At 49.6% G+C, this 18,719-nt stretch overlaps 6 protein-coding genes across 6 annotated transcripts; 4 read left to right on the plus strand and 2 right to left on the minus strand.

Moving 5' to 3' along the window:
* Positions 1 to 652: 652 nt before the first annotated feature.
* HOO65_020603 (Golgi apparatus membrane protein TVP23) lies at positions 653 to 1,168 on the plus strand (the record flags this gene model as incomplete). The annotated part of the gene is made up of 2 exons (XM_071007085.1): positions 653 to 932; positions 1,011 to 1,168. 2 exons carry the CDS (start codon positions 653 to 655, stop codon positions 1,166 to 1,168), a joined length of 438 nt encoding a protein of 145 aa, XP_070861241.1.
* A 345-nt stretch (positions 1,169 to 1,513) lies between these two features.
* Positions 1,514 to 4,456, minus strand: HOO65_020604 (uncharacterized protein; the record flags this gene model as incomplete). The annotated part of the gene is made up of 1 exon (XM_071000111.1): positions 1,514 to 4,456. One exon carries the CDS (start codon positions 4,454 to 4,456, stop codon positions 1,514 to 1,516), a length of 2,943 nt encoding a protein of 980 aa, XP_070861242.1.
* Positions 4,457 to 6,217: 1,761 nt separating this feature from the next.
* On the plus strand, positions 6,218 to 10,064 carry HOO65_020605 (DUF726 domain protein; the record flags this gene model as incomplete). The annotated part of the gene is made up of 3 exons (XM_071006320.1): positions 6,218 to 6,314; positions 6,524 to 8,469; positions 8,544 to 10,064. 3 exons carry the CDS (start codon positions 6,218 to 6,220, stop codon positions 10,062 to 10,064), a joined length of 3,564 nt encoding a protein of 1,187 aa, XP_070861243.1.
* Positions 10,065 to 10,563: 499 nt separating this feature from the next.
* On the minus strand, positions 10,564 to 12,815 carry HOO65_020606 (Cytoplasmic dynein 1 intermediate chain 2; the record flags this gene model as incomplete). Its single annotated transcript, XM_071006526.1, has 2 exons — positions 10,564 to 12,573; positions 12,696 to 12,815. 2 exons carry the CDS (start codon positions 12,813 to 12,815, stop codon positions 10,564 to 10,566), a joined length of 2,130 nt encoding a protein of 709 aa, XP_070861244.1.
* A 1,112-nt stretch (positions 12,816 to 13,927) lies between these two features.
* On the plus strand, positions 13,928 to 14,753 carry HOO65_020607 (atp synthase subunit e; the record flags this gene model as incomplete). Its single annotated transcript, XM_071007006.1, has 3 exons — positions 13,928 to 13,951; positions 14,410 to 14,590; positions 14,689 to 14,753. 3 exons carry the CDS (start codon positions 13,928 to 13,930, stop codon positions 14,751 to 14,753), a joined length of 270 nt encoding a protein of 89 aa, XP_070861245.1.
* Positions 14,754 to 15,960: 1,207 nt separating this feature from the next.
* Positions 15,961 to 18,549, plus strand: HOO65_020608 (oligosaccharyl transferase STT3 subunit; the record flags this gene model as incomplete). The annotated part of the gene is made up of 4 exons (XM_071006464.1): positions 15,961 to 16,108; positions 16,327 to 17,001; positions 17,063 to 18,206; positions 18,282 to 18,549. 4 exons carry the CDS (start codon positions 15,961 to 15,963, stop codon positions 18,547 to 18,549), a joined length of 2,235 nt encoding a protein of 744 aa, XP_070861246.1.
* Positions 18,550 to 18,719: the final 170 nt, after the last annotated feature.

An 18,719-nucleotide genomic window follows, 5' to 3' on the forward strand; every position in this document is an offset into this window, starting at 1 on the left:
CAATTTCGTACTTTTTGGGCGCTACGACTGAGCTGCTGGTATTTTCATTTCTGCAATCGACGAAGCAAGTGATAGCTTGCTCTAGACTGGATAGGAAAGCTTGGGACAGAGGAGCTAAGTTGAGCTGAGCTGAGCTAGGTTGAAGCAAGGCAGAACGAGATAAGCAGCGGATAAGCTTGATATTCAATGTCGAAATCCCCTGCAATATTGACGAGTTAACGAACCACGAGCTACGAACCGCGAGCCCTAATTACATACGACGAAAAAGTGTCCCTGGTCGGACATCTGCTACGCATTCACACATACACATATAAAAACCTATTTTGAGATACTCAGTATTGGCACTTTTTGTACAATGGAGACACCGCCGGCTGCAGGCTCGCTGAGTTGGAGACTCAGCTCGCACCCAGTAACATTGCTGACCTTCTTAGGCTTCCGGTCAGGTAGGTTTTTGGCATTAAGTGTGCTACGAGACGTTTGATAGCCGGCTCCATGGAAAATAGAGACTGACTTTGGTCTACCTGTAGCAAGTTTTCTAGTGTATCTTCTTGGACTACTGTTCACACAAAGCATGTAGGCTATAACTCTCTTCTCTACCTCCCTCTGGAACCAGGAAGTCTGAACTAATCTGCATTTTTCTCCGCCTAGGATCATGATATTCATCATTACCATACTTTTACTGGCTGCCGATTTTTACTACGCGAAGAACATTGCTGGTCGGCGCCTGGTTGGCCTGCGTTGGTGGAACGAGGTAGATCCCGCCACAGGCGACTCCAAGTGGGTGTTTGAGAGCAGCGAGCCTGGTTCCAAGGTCATCAACGCCACTGATAGCCGGTTCTTCTGGCTGGCGCTCTATGCGCAGCCGATTGTCTGGGTCGTCATGGCAATCCTAGCGATTCTCAAGTTCGAGTTTCTCTGGTTGCCTCTTGTGGGTGAGTGTTTCTACGATTATCATGATTCTTGTTTTTAATTGCTATTGTTAACATGTTTATTTTCTCCTATAACTGTAGTGATCGCCCTTGTTCTTACTATAATGAACACGCTCGCATTCTCGCGCTGCGACAAGTTTAGCCAGGCTTCAAATCTGGCTGGTAGTGCTTTCTCGGGTGGTAACCTTGCAGGTGCCCTAGCAAGTAACATGATTGGCCGCTTCTTCACGAGAGGCTGATGTTCTACTGGAGTTGAAGGAGAAGGGGGGTCTAGTTCTAGGAAGGACTATAGGAATAAGGTCGTCTTTTTGTGATTTGTGCCTGGGACTGTTTGTGTTGCTGCGAACCTATGATGCACTCGGTAAAACGTAGGCTAGCATTTCATCAGGGAATAACAGCCTTTTATAAAGAAAGCTCTGCATGATGGGAGTATAAGTGTGATTCAAAGAGGAGATTGTAGAGGTTGCGTTAAATGTGCTGAGAACTGCAAACTAAATAAAGTTGAGAAGAATATCGAGACGAACAAACCGCTGTTTAAACTCCCATTTAGAGCGCTTGGGAAAATTGTCTTTAGTTAGGTCTGTTTACGCTCTTAGCCCATGCGCTTTTTCTCCTGACAACTTTCCTGCTTCTGGTTCTTGTCCTCTTGGCTGCTTTCCTTCTCGTTCTTCTGACTGCCCTGCTCTTAACTCCCCTGCTTCTGGTTCTCTCACTTCTAACACTCTCTGGCTCTTCTCCTCCTGCCTTCCCTGCTGCTGGTCGTCCTTCTTGCTCTTGTGCTTCTGGCTTTCTTGTTGCTTCTTGCCTGGTCTTTGGCTCTCTTGCAGCTGGTCCGCCTGATTTAATTCGCTGTTGAATAATTTAAATTCATCTAAAGTGCAATCCTTCAGCTCTAGTTGTCGGATTCCAGCATTCAGAATGACATCCTTTACCAATATGCGGGCTGCAAACTCCTTAGCAGTTAATTTTTTGATAGGGTCGTTCGAGTATGATCGATCAAACTGAACAGAGATCCCATTGGGAGATTGTGTGTGCTTCTCTTGAGTTGGCAGAGTTGGCAGACGTCTGTGGAAGTGAAAGCGTGCTTGCATATGAAGTTTAGATAAAGTAGTGATAACTCCAGTAGTGGGAGTAGTGGAGTTTGACGTTTGATTGGGAGTTAATACAAACGTGAAGCCAGCGGTTAGTGGTCCAATGATGATATCAAAGGAACGCAACTGTGGCGGTTTGTCAGGGGGCTGACTTGGTTTTCTTTCTTTATCTTCTATACGTTTCAGGGCCTGATGCCCATGCTGGCTGTTTGAGGGCGACGCAGGTCTTTGGTTGAGAATGGGCGGCTTCGGCTTGAGTGAAGATATGGCGTGATTAGGCAGCGGATTATGAAGGGGTACAGCAGTAGATCGATGAAGATTGAAAGGCGGAGTGGCAGACGAGAGGTCGGGAAGGTTGTTCCGTCTAGAATTAGGTAAATCGGCAGGTCTCGCACCAAGTGGACCTGGAAGGGGGACAGTTGGAGCCGGAAGAGAGATAGGGCCGGATGGAGGAGGGAAGGGAGGAGCTGGAGCAGGTTTAGATCTAGCTGGAGGAGGGAAGGGCGGAGCTGGAGCAGGTTTAGATCCAGCTGGAGGGAAGGGCGGAGCTGGAATAGGCCTAGGTCCAGCTGGAGGAGGGAAGGCCGAAGCTGGAACAGCTTTAGATCCGCCTGGAAGAGGAAAGGGCGGAGCTGGAGCAGCTTTAGATGCAGTCGGAGGGAAGGCCAGAGCTGGAACAGGCTTAGATCCAGCTGGAGGAGGGAAGGGCGGGGCTGGAGCAGTTTTAGATCCAGCTAGAGGGAAGGGCGGAGCTGGAACAGGTTTAGACCCAGCTGGAGGAGGGAAGGGCGGAGCTGGAGCAAGTTTAGATCCAACCGGAGGGAAGGGCAGAGCTGGAGCAGGTTTAGATCCAGCTGGAGGGAGGAGCGGAGCTGGAACAGGCCTAGGTCCAACTGGAGGAGGGAAGGGCAGAGCTGGAGCAGGTTTAGATCCACCTGGAGGAGGGAGGTGCGGAGCTGGAGCAGGCTTAGATGCAGCTGGAGGAGGGAGGATCGGAGCTGGAGCAGGCTTAGATGCAGCTGGAGGAGGGAGGATCGGAGCTGGAGCAGCTTTAGATCCAGCTGGAGGAGGGAAAGGCGGAGCTGGAGCAGACCTAGGTCCAACTGGAGGAGGGAAGGGCAGAGCTGAAGCAGCTTTAGATCCACCTGGAGGAGGGAGGTGCGGAGCTAGAGCAGGTTTAGATGCAGTCGGAGGAGGGAGGAGCGGAGCTGGAGCTGGTTTAGATCCAGCCGGAGGGAAGGCCAGAGCTGGAGCAGGTTTAGATCTAGCTGGAGGAGGGAAGAGAGGAGCCAAAGCAGGTTTAGACCCAGCCTGAGGAAGCACAGATGGAGCCAGAGAGATGGGTCCGGCTGGAGCAGGTTTAGATCCAGCTGGAGGAGGGAAGAGAGGAGCCAAAGCAGGTTTAGACCCAGCTTGAGGAGTGGTATGTCCGGCGGGAGGAGGCTTAGATCCAGCCGGAAGAGGGAAGTCCCGGGCTAAAGCAGACTTAGATCTAGCCTGAGAAGGCAAAGGTAGAGTCGGAACTTTTGGTGAAATACCAAGCCTCGCAGGGCGGGGGGTTGCTACTACTGGAGCGCTAGTTTTAGGCAGAGCAGCAGATGACACAGTAGGTAGGCCACCAGGTAGAATAGCAGGCAATCCACTAGGCAGAGCTGCTGGCGGAGGTATAGACACACTACAAAGCCTGACAGCATCTGCAGCAGCGGGCGGGGCTATGGGTATAGGACTCAAGCCACTTCTACTAAATGGAGCTTTTGGCGGAGTACCTGAGCTGTCTTTTGTGGACGGGGGAGCAGGAATCCTTTCAGAAGATGGGGCTACGGCGCGGCTAAAAACAGGAAGCTGACGACGCGTAAGTTTTTTTCTTGGAGGTAGAGAAGTAAGGCCAGTGCTAATAACACCACCGGAAGTTTGGGTGACAGGCCGAGTAATACTGGAAGACAAAGGAGCAAGGCCATTACCAGCAATGCGGTTAGTGAGTGGAGTCCTAGGGCTATTAGAGCCGGCGGCTATAACCGGAGCCTGTATATTGTTTTCCGGCTGCAAACCAATCACTCTCGAGGGCTTCAATTTGAGCCTGTTCAGGAGGGTGTTTTGGGAGGCGCCAAAGCTTCTTTTCCCCTGATGGCTTTGGATACCATCGCGGCCACGATACCACAGAATATACCAGGCACCAGCAACAAGCAAGGCAATTCCAGCGAAGGTCCCGGTGATGATGCTAACTTTGATCCCAGCAGGAGCCTGATTGTGGCTCACATCAGAAGTATTAGCTGTTTCCGTTAGCATTGCTGATATGGTGGCAGAGACAGGTGGAAACGCAGATTCGAATGTGGTTGCAGGTGCAGTTTCCAAAAACTCTGATACAGGCATGGCAGATAACCCAGATATATAGGATACTGCTTTCTGAGTGGTTTCTGAGGCTATGGCCGATGCCATTGTGGATGGGAGAATGGCAAAGAAAAATCAAGCATAGAGGTAGGCCAATGGCAACACAAGCAGTCATCGGCAATAACCGTAGATTCAAACAGCGCTCGGGTAGGTCTATTGCTGCCAGCAGCACAAGGCTCTTTCTCAACTCAGTCGCCGTGATTATCGTGAAGCCACCCCAAGTGGGATTAGTCCCCCTTTGAGCACGTTGAGAAAGCAGGATGAAGCAGGAAATTCTCAAAGGCAAAAGAAGGCTAAACGCTTAAATAGTCAAAACTCTAATGAGGTCGGCGCTAGAGACAGCATATCGGTGGATTCTAAGGCCAGCAGCAGCCGGCACCGGTTTTATATTGGCAGGGTGCCTAGCCTCGGCTTAGGATTTCTTTGTCATTGCCATTCCCCAAGATATAGACCCGTAGATTCACAGAGAAAACGCCAACCTGCGGCGGCCAGTATCTCCCGCCTATCAAACATCTACCAAGTACGGCTTCGCCATCGGTACGCTATCATGATGTTAGTGTACATACCATACTATCCATAGGGTCTGCTACCTACAGTACGACAATAGACCGATAGGAAGTGGTCGCCATTATCAAGTTTGCGTGTGAGCTCTCCGTAAGAAAAGACGGTTGTGGGTGGCCAAAGCTATAGCTTTTCATCGTGGGCGGATGAAACAAAGATGATGGACTTTTCGGTGACCACACGACGCCTTGAAGGTTTGAGGAGCAACCCGAGAAATGCGGCCCGTGTACGACACAGTGCAGACCAGTGTAGTTAGGCATCTCTACACTGTAATAGCAGAGACTATATACCGCGCTGTCGGTACATTACGCTTCTAGCTAAGCTCAGGCTAGCTCATCCACCCACCAGAAAACCGCAGCAATCGTGTCTCCGAAAAGATATTATTATGATAGCATGTTGACAACTCGGAAACAAAAGTTTCTGAACATGATTTCGCTGCTCTTCCTCTTCACATGCCATTCTCCTGTCAGTAGCTTTGTAGCCTCCTATCAGGTTTGCTCGCGCTCGTTGTTGTAACAACTCAATCTACATGGTCATTACATCATATCTCTCATGGAAAAGAGAAGGCATGGAAAGAGAATAAGTAAAATTTTATTTCTAAGCTCCGTCACAAGCCGCCGATCACGCCAAGTACTAGGTATTAAATCCGGACGATTCGGACGCTTCATCAAGACTAGGAGGAAGGAGGGAACCGCCAGGATTGTTGGAAGCCTAGACAATAGGGTTAATAATGTTAATAATGTGATATTAGGGTCGTCTATTATCTACCCCTAAGAATAGTCCATGAAACCCTTTGCCCCACGCCTTCTTGAAGCCACTGAAAGTCACTAAAAGGGATCGTGAAGACTGATGCGAGGGAGAGTAAACTCCATTCATTTCTCCCTTTGTCTTCTTATTCATTTCTTCATTTCAGTTTGCTCCCCTGCCCTAAAAAAACCTGGTTTGATAAGGTGCGAAATAGCCATCTGACCTGTTGCCCGCTCGTCCTGGTTTCTTGATGCTGTGATAGTTGTTCTTTAGACAGAACCGTTGTCGCTTTCATTACTGTAGGACCGTGACGTTGCCTTTTGGCTTCTGCCGAGAAAAACTGCAGCTTGTACGAGCTCAGATTGGCTCCTTTTTTTCCTCTTTGGTTGCATTTCTTCGCTTCAACCGTCTATATCTCTACCCATATACCAACCGATCACTATACCCACCCATTTTTCTACCCGCCACCATCTTCCCGGAGCCTCACTGACATCATCAACCATGGCTGTCGCCGGCCCGCCCGATGCCTTGGCTGATGATATGAAGCCTTTAACCATCACCGCTGATGACGAACTCGACGAATTCGGTTTACCTATCCGTAAAATTAAGAAGAAAAAGAAGAGACCTGCCCCTCCTTCTCCGCGCCCCCCCTGCCGCGCAGTCTGCTGCTCTCGCAGCTACTGCTGTCGTCGAATCTCCTAGACCGGCTAGAACACCACACGATATACCAGCGTCTACAGATACCCAATTAAACGCGAAAAAAGAGACCGAATCAGCTATAGAGAAGAGTGTGGCCCCCTAATGCAGTCGCTAAAGAAGCTGAGAGTAGGCTCTCCCTTGGTGAGCAGTTAGACGATGCGCCATCAGAGCCTACAGCCGATATTTCATCGAAGACTTCGCCCGAATCCCCTATATCCACATCCTTATCCACGGGTCCTGCCACAACAGCTTTGAACGAATCGCCAGCCAATGTACATTTGCCACAGTTACCAGTAGACGATACCCTGTCCAAAATGACGGATCCCATGTCTGAGCCCAAAGATAGCAAGACGCCCAAATCAGATGCCAAGTGCGAATCTGATGCTGAATCTAAACCCACTTCTGACACAAAAATAACCCCCGAGTCTAATGAACCCGCTGGCCACTCGCGCAACCTTAGCACACTAAGCAAACACAGCCATAGTTCTCAAACTATTGGCATCACCAGTCCTTCTGCTGGTATATCACAATACTCACACCAAGCTTTACTCTCAACCCCCAAGAATGAGCAGAAGGAAGCTGAAGATGATAGTGCATGGCAGGATATGCCGGCCTATGCCTCCTACGACATGTACGATGACGATGACCGACTAGTTGCTCGCGAGCACGATGTAACAGCCGAGGAGACATATGGATATGCTGGCCTCGGAGGCGCTGGTAAGGGTTACACGCGTGTTGATATGGATGACGATGCTGAATCGGCCACCAGTATGGATGAAAATACAAAGTACCTGTTCCGGGAAGTCAAAAGTACAGCAGCCACAGCTGAAGACGACGATGAACAGCGTGACGCCGTGTCACAGATGCAGGCTACCAAAGATCTACTCACCGAGGGCCAACGTGTGGCCTATGTCGGTATGGTCCGCCTAGAAATCTTTCGCATGGTGACCGAGGCGGAAGCTCGTCTACGTACATGTAATAGCTGGAGAGCTAAGCGTGCTGTTAATATGGCCGTTGAGCATAACAGGATGTGGGCGCAAAAAATGATGATTCGCTTGTACGCACACATGGAAATCAACCCTGCAGAGCAAATCATGATAGAGCAGTTGGCTGAGCATGGCGTCGTCCCGGCCGATCTCGTGCCTGCTTTGATGGCCAATTCACGCGTCAAAAACCCCATGGCAGAAGAGTCGTTTACTTCTAGCGCCCCATCCACCCCAGGAAGCAAAAACCCCCGTTTCAGCGATGTATCGGCAGCTTCCGATGCAGAGGCTCCAGCTGGGATTCCGCCACCGTATGAGAAGCACGCGGGAGAGGAGATGCCTCATGTTCAGACTCCATCCCAGCTGCCCACTACGCAAAAGATTGACATTGATTTGCGATGGACCGTCCTTTGCGATTTATTTCTACTCTTGATTGCGGACTCGGTGTACGATGCTCGTTCGCGAGCTCTTCTAGAGCGTGTTGGCAAGCATATGGAGGTGTCATGGCTTGATATCTGCCGCTTTGAGAAGCGTGTGACTGATGCCCTGGAGATGCAGCAGGCAGCCGAAAAGGAAAATTGGAATGAGGATGAGCACTTGGAGCAGCGTCGCAAGTTGGCTCAAAAACGACGATATCTCATGATGGGCCTTGCTACGGTTGGTGGTGGTCTTGTTATCGGCCTTTCCGCTGGCCTGTTGGCACCTGTTATCGGGGCTGGCTTGGCTGCTGGTTTTACGACCATTGGCGTTAGTGGTACAAGTGGATTTTTAGCAGGGACGGGTGGAGCTGCCATTATCACTTCGTCAGCCGCAGCCTCTGGCAGTGTTATTGGTGGGAGAGCAGCTGGGCGTCGTACAGGCGCTGTCAAAACCTTTGAGTACCGCCCACTGCATAATAATAAGCGGGTTAATCTTGTTGTGACGGTCTCGGGCTGGATGACAGGCAAGGTAGACGATGTCAGACTGCCGTTTAGTACCGTTGACTCCGTCATGGGTGATATCTACTCCGTTCTATGGGAACCAGAGATGTTGAGGAGTATGGGTGACACTATCAACATCCTGGCAACAGAGGTAGGAGAACAATCCAATAACGAGGAAAGCCCATCGGCCTGCGGCTTACGTGCTAACAAGTTACTTGGTTATAGGCTCTTACTCAAGGTCTTCAGCAGGTTTTGGGCAGCACAATTCTCATAAGTTTAATGGCTGCTCTGCAGCTTCCTGTCGTGCTGACTAAGCTCGCTTATCTGATTGACAACCCATGGGCTGTTTCCTTGGATCGTGCCACTTCTGCTGGTCTAATTTTGGCCGACTCACTCATAGACCGCAGCTTGGGCACGCGCCCTGTGACTCTAGTAGGATACTCACTGGGATCCCGTGTCATTTTTTCGTGCTTACAGGAACTGGCAAGAAAGGGTGCTTATGGGCTTGTACAAAACGTCTACCTATACGGCTCGCCTATTGTGGTCAAAAAAGACGAGTATCTGAATGTGCGGTCTGTGGTATCAGGCTACTTTCTCAATGGCTATAACCGCAACGACTGGATCCTGGGGTATCTTTTCCGTCTCACAAGCGGTGGAATCAGTCGTGTTGCTGGGCTTACTGAAATTACCGATATCCCCGGTATTGACAACTTTGACTGCACTGAATACGTCTCAGGCCACATGCAGTATCGCACGGCTATGCCGCGGCTCCTGCGAGAAAGTGGTTGGGTGGTGGAGAGTGACGAGTTTAATGAAATCGAAGACCCCGACCCCGAAAACCACCAGGAACGCCAGCGAGAGCTGATCAACGAGATTGAAGAGGCTCGCAAAGAGCTTGAACGCGAGGGCAAACAGGAGCAAGCAGCTAAGTCCGGCTTTAGCTTTTGGAAACGCAAGAAGCAGCTTGAGCGTGCGGAATGGGAGGTTTATGAAGACAAGACAAAAAAGAGTGCTGGTAGTGGTGGGTCTGAAGCGGGTATGAGCGGCACACCGCCTGACCCGAACCGCAATAGTGGAGTGCTATTTGACGTCGAGGCTATACGTGCTGAACTAGCTCAAGACCGCAATAATGCTAGTCAATCGGCTTCTGGTGATGTCAAGATCGGAGATATCCGCCCTCCGCCAGCCTCCATCCGTCGCGAATCTCTTGGATCTGGTGGGCTAGACGTACCTGCACCTGGCCTTCACGCTGCCCAGACGTTGTCGCCCTCAGCCAGCGCCACCGGCTTTCCGTCGCCAATTCCATCGCCCTCTTTATCCGCCCCGTACGAAAACAATCCAGTCTATGTCTCGCCGTCGCTCAAAAAGGATCCATATGGATTCGAACCGTATCATACGGATGAAATCGAAATGACCTTTGATACGTCATTTACTGAGTCTGTGCCAGCACCGCCGCCGCCGGAAAAGGATGCTGGGTATGAAGCTCGTCCATCACCTGGACTAGCGGTCCCCTCTACAGCTACTGATAGCAGTAGGGTAACATCAGGCTTTGCATCTCCTGTATCTACAGAAATACCGAATGGGACGGAATCTGGGTTTACGGGGTCAGCTGTGGCAGTGAATACGGCTGCGGCTACTACAGCTCCGGTCCCTGTTATCGCTCTAGCAGATCCGTGGGCCGATTACGATGATGATGACGATGCGGACTTTGGAAAAGAGCAAGAGATTTCGCTGACTTTTGCGTAGAAATCGGGGTGAGGGCTAAGGAAGTCAGCGCGAATGTGCGTAGCTATAAGTAAGTACATGCATTAAATGTGCTGATATTGAGGCTGAGAGAGTTGACAATGACCGAGTTATGAACCGGATACATGAGATTTGTTTTTTTTTTTTTTTTTACTTTTCCGGAGTATCTTCTATTTTCTGGGCTGATTTTTTCTTTTTGTTTGGTCTTATCGCACCTCTACATTTCCATCTAGGCGTCGTTCTTCTTTGTGTTTCATTGCTTCTTTTCATTTTCTTTTCTACGGGTGCTTTTCTTTCCTTTCTTCTTGTGTATAACATTTAACCCATCTTTAATCAGGCGTTCTCTCCCTTATTCATATGCCCATATTGCGCAGTTTTCACAGTATCAACATGGACAGAGACGCCTTTCATATCGTCACATAGTATATTTATCCATTATTTTAGCTTTTTCGTAGACCCTCTTCCTTCCATCTTGTTTGAAAAAAAATGGAAAAACAAAGATTCATCCTACTACGCCATTGACACCCATCGTCTCGATGCGGTTCACCAACTTCTTCACGCTTGTCCATTCTTCGGCACGCAGCTCTTCTTTGCCTCCCAACCCATTGCCAACCTCAAAAACAGTGACCGTGCCATCGATGCCGCCAGTTGCCACCCGCTTACCGTCCGTCTTCTCCCATGCCAGTTTGTTCAGGCTCTTGCTCAGCATTGACCGGCCATCCTTGCGCGAACTAGGCGAAATGCGCGCTACTGGTTCCTCAGTCTCGACGGTAATATCCCACAACTCGAGCCAACCAGCTCCATCGACAAGCCCAAATACGCCGGGCTTAAGCGGCGACCATCGTGCATCATAGACCACATCCTCACGTACAAAATCAACTAGTGGTGTCATGTGACCATCAGTGGCAGCGGCAGACGTGCTAGTGGCTGCCGGTGCTCGCACACGCCACAGCTTGACGCTCCAGTCTAGTGAGGATGAGAGCACCAGATCACCAAGATCAACGGGGCCGCGTGCCGGGTGAAAGTCAACTGACATAACGGGCGCATGGTGGCCACGATAGCTTACACCCGCCTCGATTCCGGCCTTGGCACCGGCGCGATCATAGCGGTGGCAGGGGTAAATAGCGCTCTCTTCAGTACCGACGAGGAAAAAAGTCGGGTCAGCCTGCGGAAAGGCCAAACATGCAGGTGCGACTTCATCGAGCTTGGCGGGCGATGGGAGTTTGAGTTCAAGGAGCTCCTGTGGTTGGGCGAAGACATCCATACTCCAGGCGCATACAACGCCGTCAGTAGAGCAAGAAATGATGTTGTTAGCGTTTTGGGTACCAACAATGTCGACTGAGTACACGGGATGGGTGTGGCCATGGCCCGTAAGTGGCGTCTTTTGCACGGGAGCTGACTTAGCTCGTGTGTCCCATAGCAAAACCTGGCCGCTGTATGAACCTCCGACAATGAGATTAGGATGGAAGGGGGAAAACTTGGCCGTGAGCACGTCAGACTGCGCGTGAAAGACAAACTCGGGTCGGTCATGTAGGTGCATGTTCCAAACTTGGACCAGGCCATCAGGGTCATTGGGTGCAGTGGGGTTCTTGGTATACGATGCGAGGAAAAGCTCGGGAAACTTGGGCGACCAGTCAATACCGCTAACCATGCGCTTCTTACTCCAGCGCTCGTCATAGAACTGGGCAATCTCTTTGATCTTATGCCGGCCTTTTCCGCCAGTATTTCCGCTCCCATCGTCTTCCTCATCGATGTCTTGTCCTTGCAGCGCATAGTCCATCAGGATGTCGTACTCTTGGTCTAATGCCCGCTCGATGACCTTCGACGAGTGTTCTACAAAGTCTAGGAAATCCTCCGAGCCCATGACAGCCTCTAGCTCTTCGGCACTTAGCGCACGTGCAGGGAAATTCGTCGACGCTGGGCCATCTGCGGAGCTCATTTGGCCGTCATCTAAAAGTTGTTGGGCAGCCTTGAGTTCCTGTTCAATTTCTCGGCGAATATTTTGACGGAGCTCCTCCTCGCGTTCTCTTTCACGCCGGCTGAGTCGCTGCTTGCTAGGAGACATCATCATTGAGCTGTAGTCGTCCACGTCTGAAAAAGCCATGGAATGACCACGGCTACGACCATTTGCTGGCCCGGTACCTACGCCGGTTGATATGGGGCCACTCCACTCTTCTGTTGTCTGTACAGCCTTGCTATACGTGACTACCTCCTTGGCTGTATCGTGGGCCTGTTGCGGTTCCATCTCATAGACAGTTGTCAGAGGTGCCGTAGTGAGCACTGGCACTGTTGTCGCGATGCTGGTCAGGGTCGCAAAGTCGGAGGCTTCGGTGCTCAAGTCGCCAGCACTGAGGACGCTGTTAGGCCTGCTGCCCCTGAGAGTCAGGGACATGGGGGTAGAGCCGCCGGGGGCGGAGTGAGGGCCGGCACGACCATCACCCACTAGACTGTTGATGAGGGAGTCGATATCGCGGCGGGAATCGGCACGGCTAGACCCTGAGGGCGATCCAAGCTAGCAGGAGAAGGTGGTTAGTTGGGGAGGAGAATGAATGGGAGGATACAATAGAAGCAAATAGAAGGGACAGAGAGATAGAGGCGAAAAGGAATGTATAGAGGGAAAGAGAAAGTGCGTACATCACTAGAACCAATGCTTTGGCGAGAAGAAGAGGCCTGGGTTGCTCGTAGCTCGCGCTGGCGCTTTAGCTCAGCCAGCTTGGCTTTTTTTTGCATAATCTCATCACGCCGTTGTTGCATGGTGGCTGATATGTGGTTTATCTAGAAAAAGGTGACGATATTGGAAAGGAGAGGCGGGGTTGCGTGTTTACTCAATGCGAGAATACAAGCGTCGATACAGATTTGCCTAGTACGAGAGTCGATTCTATTATGAAAGCCGCTATGTGCTGGTGAGACTGTTTGTGGAATTCCCCGGGAAAAGAGGTGCTGGCGGATGCTTCAAGACGTTAATCAAGTTGCTTTGGCAGATTGAAAGCTTCATCCAATAGAAATGCTTCGTGGGTCCTGTGATGGGAAACTAGAAAAAGTAGTACCTAGTATAATTGCATAGATATCTTATTGCTTGCTTTCAATCAAGTTAGTTCATTCAAAGCCGAAGGTCAGGGCTGTGTTTTGATTGTAGGTGCAAAATGTATCTGTCATCAATAGCAGAATTCTTGATTGATAGATTGGAGCAATATTCACGGCTCTGGAGTGTTGTCGCAAGATGATGCTAAAGCCAAAGCCAGATTTTGTACCATGTGTTCGTCCATATCTAAGCTTGGCCTTGGCCTTGTTGACTTAGCCAGGGGTCAATACCCCCAAGGAGAACATAGCTCCAAGACTTATCCTGTCAAGTCAAGCCCTATCTAAGGGACATTATCAGGGTTATGTGGTCACGTGATATGACAGGAGCCGGTTGATCTCCGGGCTGTTTGGACTCTAGCGACTTCGTACTTTTGACCTGTATATTTGCTGTTCATAGCCCGTGCTATGGTCAAGCTGGCTTTTGCAGCCAAAAGTCTATATACATGCACAAAACTGCGATCTTTCCCGAATCCTGCTCTGGAGCCAATTTTTTCCTTTCGCTCCAGCTTGACAGAAAGCAATGAAGAGCAACGGAAAAATACTAAGCAAAATAATCCTCACTCTCAGCCTTCAATAATCTCTTCTCACTTTTCCCCTTCCCCCCCTCCTCCGCTACTCAGCTTCCTCACGCCAATCCCTCGGACCGGGCCAATTGGACTTCTTTGTGGCGTCTTTTTTGCTGCGATAATTTGAAGAGCTTTTTTTCTTTCTTTTTTTCTCTTTTGCGCCTTTGCTCCCTTCCATTGACCTTGGAATCCTTAATTATACAGAAAAAAGCCATCAAAATGTCTTCAGCGACTACACTTAACGTATGGCTTTCTTTCCCCATCCGATCCATCCTTATGCCATGATATCAAACCCATTCGAGAGGAGCACAAAAAGTTCTTGTCAAGTCGGAGGCCAGCCAACTAAAGTCTGACATAAGATTTGAGAGGAGGCCAAAGAAAACGCACAAATATTTGATGGTCGTGATGCATTCACATTGTCCGGCTACCCGTCCAGCCGTGTCGACTAGGCTCGCATCGGGTTATCAGCCTCTTGAGAAGATACATCAAATTATATACGCCGGAAGTTTAACGCGCAAACCAATTGAGAGTTGACTTTCTGCATCCCGGCCATTATTGTATTTTGTGCTCCTCCAACAACATGTGATTGACCACGCAGTGGTATTTCACACCCATACACACACACACACACACACACACACACATACACACGCAATATTATCTTTGCTGTAAACTATGACTAACCACAGTCCTTGCTATAGGTTCTGCGCTGGTCATCCCTCGCCTTTGGTGTCTTCTATGGTTTCACCCACCAGCGTGCGATACGATCCGAGGAGAAGGCCGCCGCTGCTAAGCACGAGTATGAACACAAGGAGAGCTTGATAGCTAAGGCTAAGGCCGAGTACGCGAAGAACAAGAACCCCGCTCCCGCAAGCTCCCAGTGTACGTTGCATCATTGCCCCTTCCAAGCTCCAATAACTAAATCTTCATACCACTGCATCCGCTTTTCCTCAAATTCTTTGCTAACATACACCCGATAGCCGTTGACTTCACCGACCCTAACTTCGATTTCGAAGCCTTCTTCAACAACATGGCTAAGGCGTAAACTAGTCACCAAATGTATAATTTTACTATGCGAAGACTTGTTTGTTTTCTCTCTACACCCTCCGATACCTTTATCTCCTTCCTTTCTTCTCCATTTCTAGTTTTTTCAAGGCAAACAAACACAAGGCCAATCTCTGTCCCGCAACGACAGAAATGCGACGGGGCTGGATCAGGCACCCAAATCGAATACTGACAGACGCTGCATTTCCAACATCGCTCCCCACGACAATTGACCCCCCGGCCCTAGATCTTCGCTGGGCTGATGGATGCTTTGATCAGGAGAGCTGTTGATTCACGGTCTCGGTTAGATGCCGCGACCTATACTGATGTGTTTACATTTCCCGAAAGGCTGCGCAATCTGCTGGCTACTTTCCTATCTAACGCAGTTTTTCTTTTGGTCGGGCTTTTCTCTGTATTTCATCCAACCTAGAACATCCCGTCTTTCATTTCCCTTTTATTCTTCTCCCCTGTTGTTTTACTTCTCTATCCATCAGTCTCCTGTGTACAATATAAGCTTTAGAACTTGCAAAATTTCGGTGTGGATTTTGTAGATGCAAACAAAGAAATTATATCGTGAAGGTTTCCTTCATCCTTATCAAATGTCCTGGTATTAAAGAACCCATGATAGCTGCTGGGGTCTTTAACCCCAACCGGCTAATAACCGGCAAAACAAACTAGTTTGACTCTCATTGGCCAATGCTTTCGAAGCTTAACATGCTGTCCTTAGTTTCTCGTCGCAATTTGGAGCCAGGCTTGCCTTAACCCAGGACTAGCTGAAGGGTGACAAGAATGTAGCATGTACCTGTGTATACTACCAAATATATATGGAGTTCTGCCGTACCTCATACATAATATCCACTACAACCTCTAAGTTAACCCTGAAGCCGCGTGTCCGTGAGATGCAAGCTTTCCTTAACTTTCTGATCGTTGACCTTCATTGCTAGCTTTGCTCTCCTTGCCTCCTTCATCAATCCTCACATCATCTCTGCTTTGGCCTCAGCTAGCTACAACTGCTGCTGCATTAATCAAATTACGCTCCTGTACCTATTTTTCTCTTCGTTTTGGCCTTCTTCTGTTACTAAGTTCTGGTCCCTTTTGGCGAGAGCTGGGTTCTCTTGCTTGGAGTTGTTGCAGCGTGTTACTTGACGGCTTGACTTGATTCCTCTATCATCATCGTCCACACATACACACAGATTCTTTGTCTCGCCATGGTCGCTGTTCCTGCTGCCAAGGCAGTACCGCTTTTGTCGGGCAGCAAGGTCCAAGTCGACAACAATCAAAAATGGCTTCTGCGAGTCGTGATCCTGGCTTTGGTTTTTGGCGCTGCTGTTAGTAGTCGTCTCTTTTCGGTGATCCGTAAGCCATTGTTGTTTATTCTCTGATAATTGCTTCATTGCTGTTCTAGTATTGCTAACGCTATGTTTAATTGGCTCTTTAGGCTTCGAGAGTATCATTCACGAATGTCAGTTCATCTTTCCCGCATTGTCTCCTGCGTCCACTACGCGATGCGCCGCTCATATCTGCCTTAGTCTAATCCTGATTGCACTATATCTAACACCACTTTTACCGCATAGTTGACCCATGGTTTAATTTCAGAGCTACCAAGTATCTTGTAGCCAATGGTTTCTACAACTTCTGGGATTGGTTTGATGACCGCACTTGGCATCCTCTCGGCCGTGTTACCGGCGGTACGCTCTATCCCGGTCTCATGGTTACCAGTGGTGTCATTTACCATGCTCTGCGCACATTAACTATTCCTGTCGATATCCGCAATATTTGCGTCCTGCTTGCCCCCGCTTGCTCGGGTCTTACCGCTATCGCAACCTACCTGCTGACCAACGAGATGACAACCTCTCCTTCTGCTGGTCTTTTGTCTGCTATCTTCATGGGAATTGCGCCTGGTTATATTTCCCGCTCGGTTGCCGGATCTTATGATAATGAGGCTATTGCTATCTTCTTGCTGGTATTTACTTTTTACTTGTGGATCAAGTCCCTCAAGGCTGGTTCTATGCTATGGGGTGCCCTCTGTGCTCTATCTTACGGCTACATGGTGGCTTCGTGGGGTGGATATGCCTTCATTACCTGCCTCCTGCCTCTGCACTCGTTTGTCCTCATTCTTATGGGGCGTTTTAGCAACCGTTTGTACGTTGCCTACTCTACTTGGTACGCTTTGGGCACGATTGCTAGCATGCAGATTCCCTTTGTTGGCTTCCTCCCTGTGCGTACTAGCGAGCACATGCCCGCCCTTGGTAAGTCTTGGGTCTTCATACGTCTGTCCGTACATGTGGCTGTTGTGCTAACTTTGTCTAGGAATCTTTGGGTTCATCCAGTTCATTGGATTTATCCAGTATGTGCGCTCGGCCATCTCTGGCCGCCAGTTCCAGACATTCCTGGTTACCCTGGTCGGTGTTACCTTTATTCTGGGTATTGGTGCGCTCGTTGGTTTGACCTCACTTGGCTACATTGCCCCCTGGAACGGGCGTTTCTACTCGTTGTGGGACACTGGCTACGCCAAGATCCATATTCCCATTATTGCTTCCGTCTCTGAGCACCAGCCTACTGCCTGGCCCGCCTTCTTTTTCGACCTGAACATGTTGATATGGCTGTTCCCTGCAGGTGTTTACATGTGCTTCCAAAAGTTGGAGGACCAGCATGTTTTTGTCATCGTATATGCCTTGTTTGGAAGTTATTTTGCTGGTGTAATGGTCCGTCTGATGCTGACCCTTACTCCTATTGTTTGTGTTGCTGCTGCTCTGGCCTTGTCCCAAGTCCTGGATGCCTTTATGTCCGCGGAGACTCCCAGCCCTGCCACTGTTGCCAAACAGGACGCCGAGGCTACGAAGAAGAGTAATAAGAGTGGTCTCAACACCCTTAACAAACCCTTGGTTGGTGTCTATGACATGCTTTCTAAGGTCATTGTTGCCGCTGCCATGACTACTTACTTGGTAATGTTTGTCATGCATTGCACATGGGTTACTTCCAACGCCTATTCTTCTCCGTCCGTCGTGCTTGCCAGTCGCCTGCCCGATGGCTCTCAGCACATCATTGATGACTACCGTGAGGCTTACCAGTGGCTACGTCAGAACACCCCCCAGGACGCCAAGATTGCTTCGTGGTGGGATTATGGCTACCAAATTGGTGGTATGGCCGACCGTCCTACCCTTGTTGACAATAACACCTGGAACAACACTCACATTGCTACTGTTGGCAAAGCGATGAGCTCTCGTGAGGAGGTCAGCTACCCTATCCTGCGCCAGCACGAGGTTGACTATGTCTTGGTTGTTTTCGGTGCTCTTCTAGGCTATTCTGGTGATGACATCAACAAGTTTTTGTGGATGGTCCGTATTGCCGAGGGAATCTGGCCTGATGAAGTCAAGGAACGTGACTTTTTTACTGCTCGTGGCGAGTACCGCGTCGATGGCGGTGCTACGGAGACCATGAAGAACAGCTTGATGTAAGTTGATCCTTAGCATGAACACATGTCTAAAATAATTGCATGAAAAACTAACTTGTGACTTTGTCATTCTAGGTACAAGATGTCATACTATAACTACCAGAACCTATTCCCTCCAGGCCAAGCCCGCGACCGTGTGCGCAATGTTGGTCTTCCTGAGAAGTCTCCTGAGCTCGATACTCTGGAGGAAGCCTTCACTAGTGAAAACTGGATTATTCGTATCTACAAGGTCAAGGATCTTGATAACGTAGGCAGAGACCCGCTCTCTGTCGCTGCGTTTGAACGTGGGCGTAAGAAGAAAATCTCGACTAAGAAGGAAGCTAGAGCTTTGCGTATCGACTAAGTATGTGGATGTATGTGTACCAGCTTGGTTGGAGTAGAAGGCATAAAGGTGACAGAATTTTGACCTGCGGCTTTCTTTTGCTGTGATAAGGGGAAATTTGAACCCCCAAGTCTGGAGCAACTAAAGGACGACAGGGGAGGGAGTATCGTGAGCTTGTGTCTAGTGCATAT

The sequence above is a fragment of the Ceratocystis lukuohia genome (assembly GCF_044167205.1).
Source record: "Ceratocystis lukuohia strain C4212 chromosome Unknown Supercontig2_pilon, whole genome shotgun sequence".
NCBI classification, from domain to species: domain Eukaryota; kingdom Fungi; phylum Ascomycota; class Sordariomycetes; order Microascales; family Ceratocystidaceae; genus Ceratocystis; species Ceratocystis lukuohia.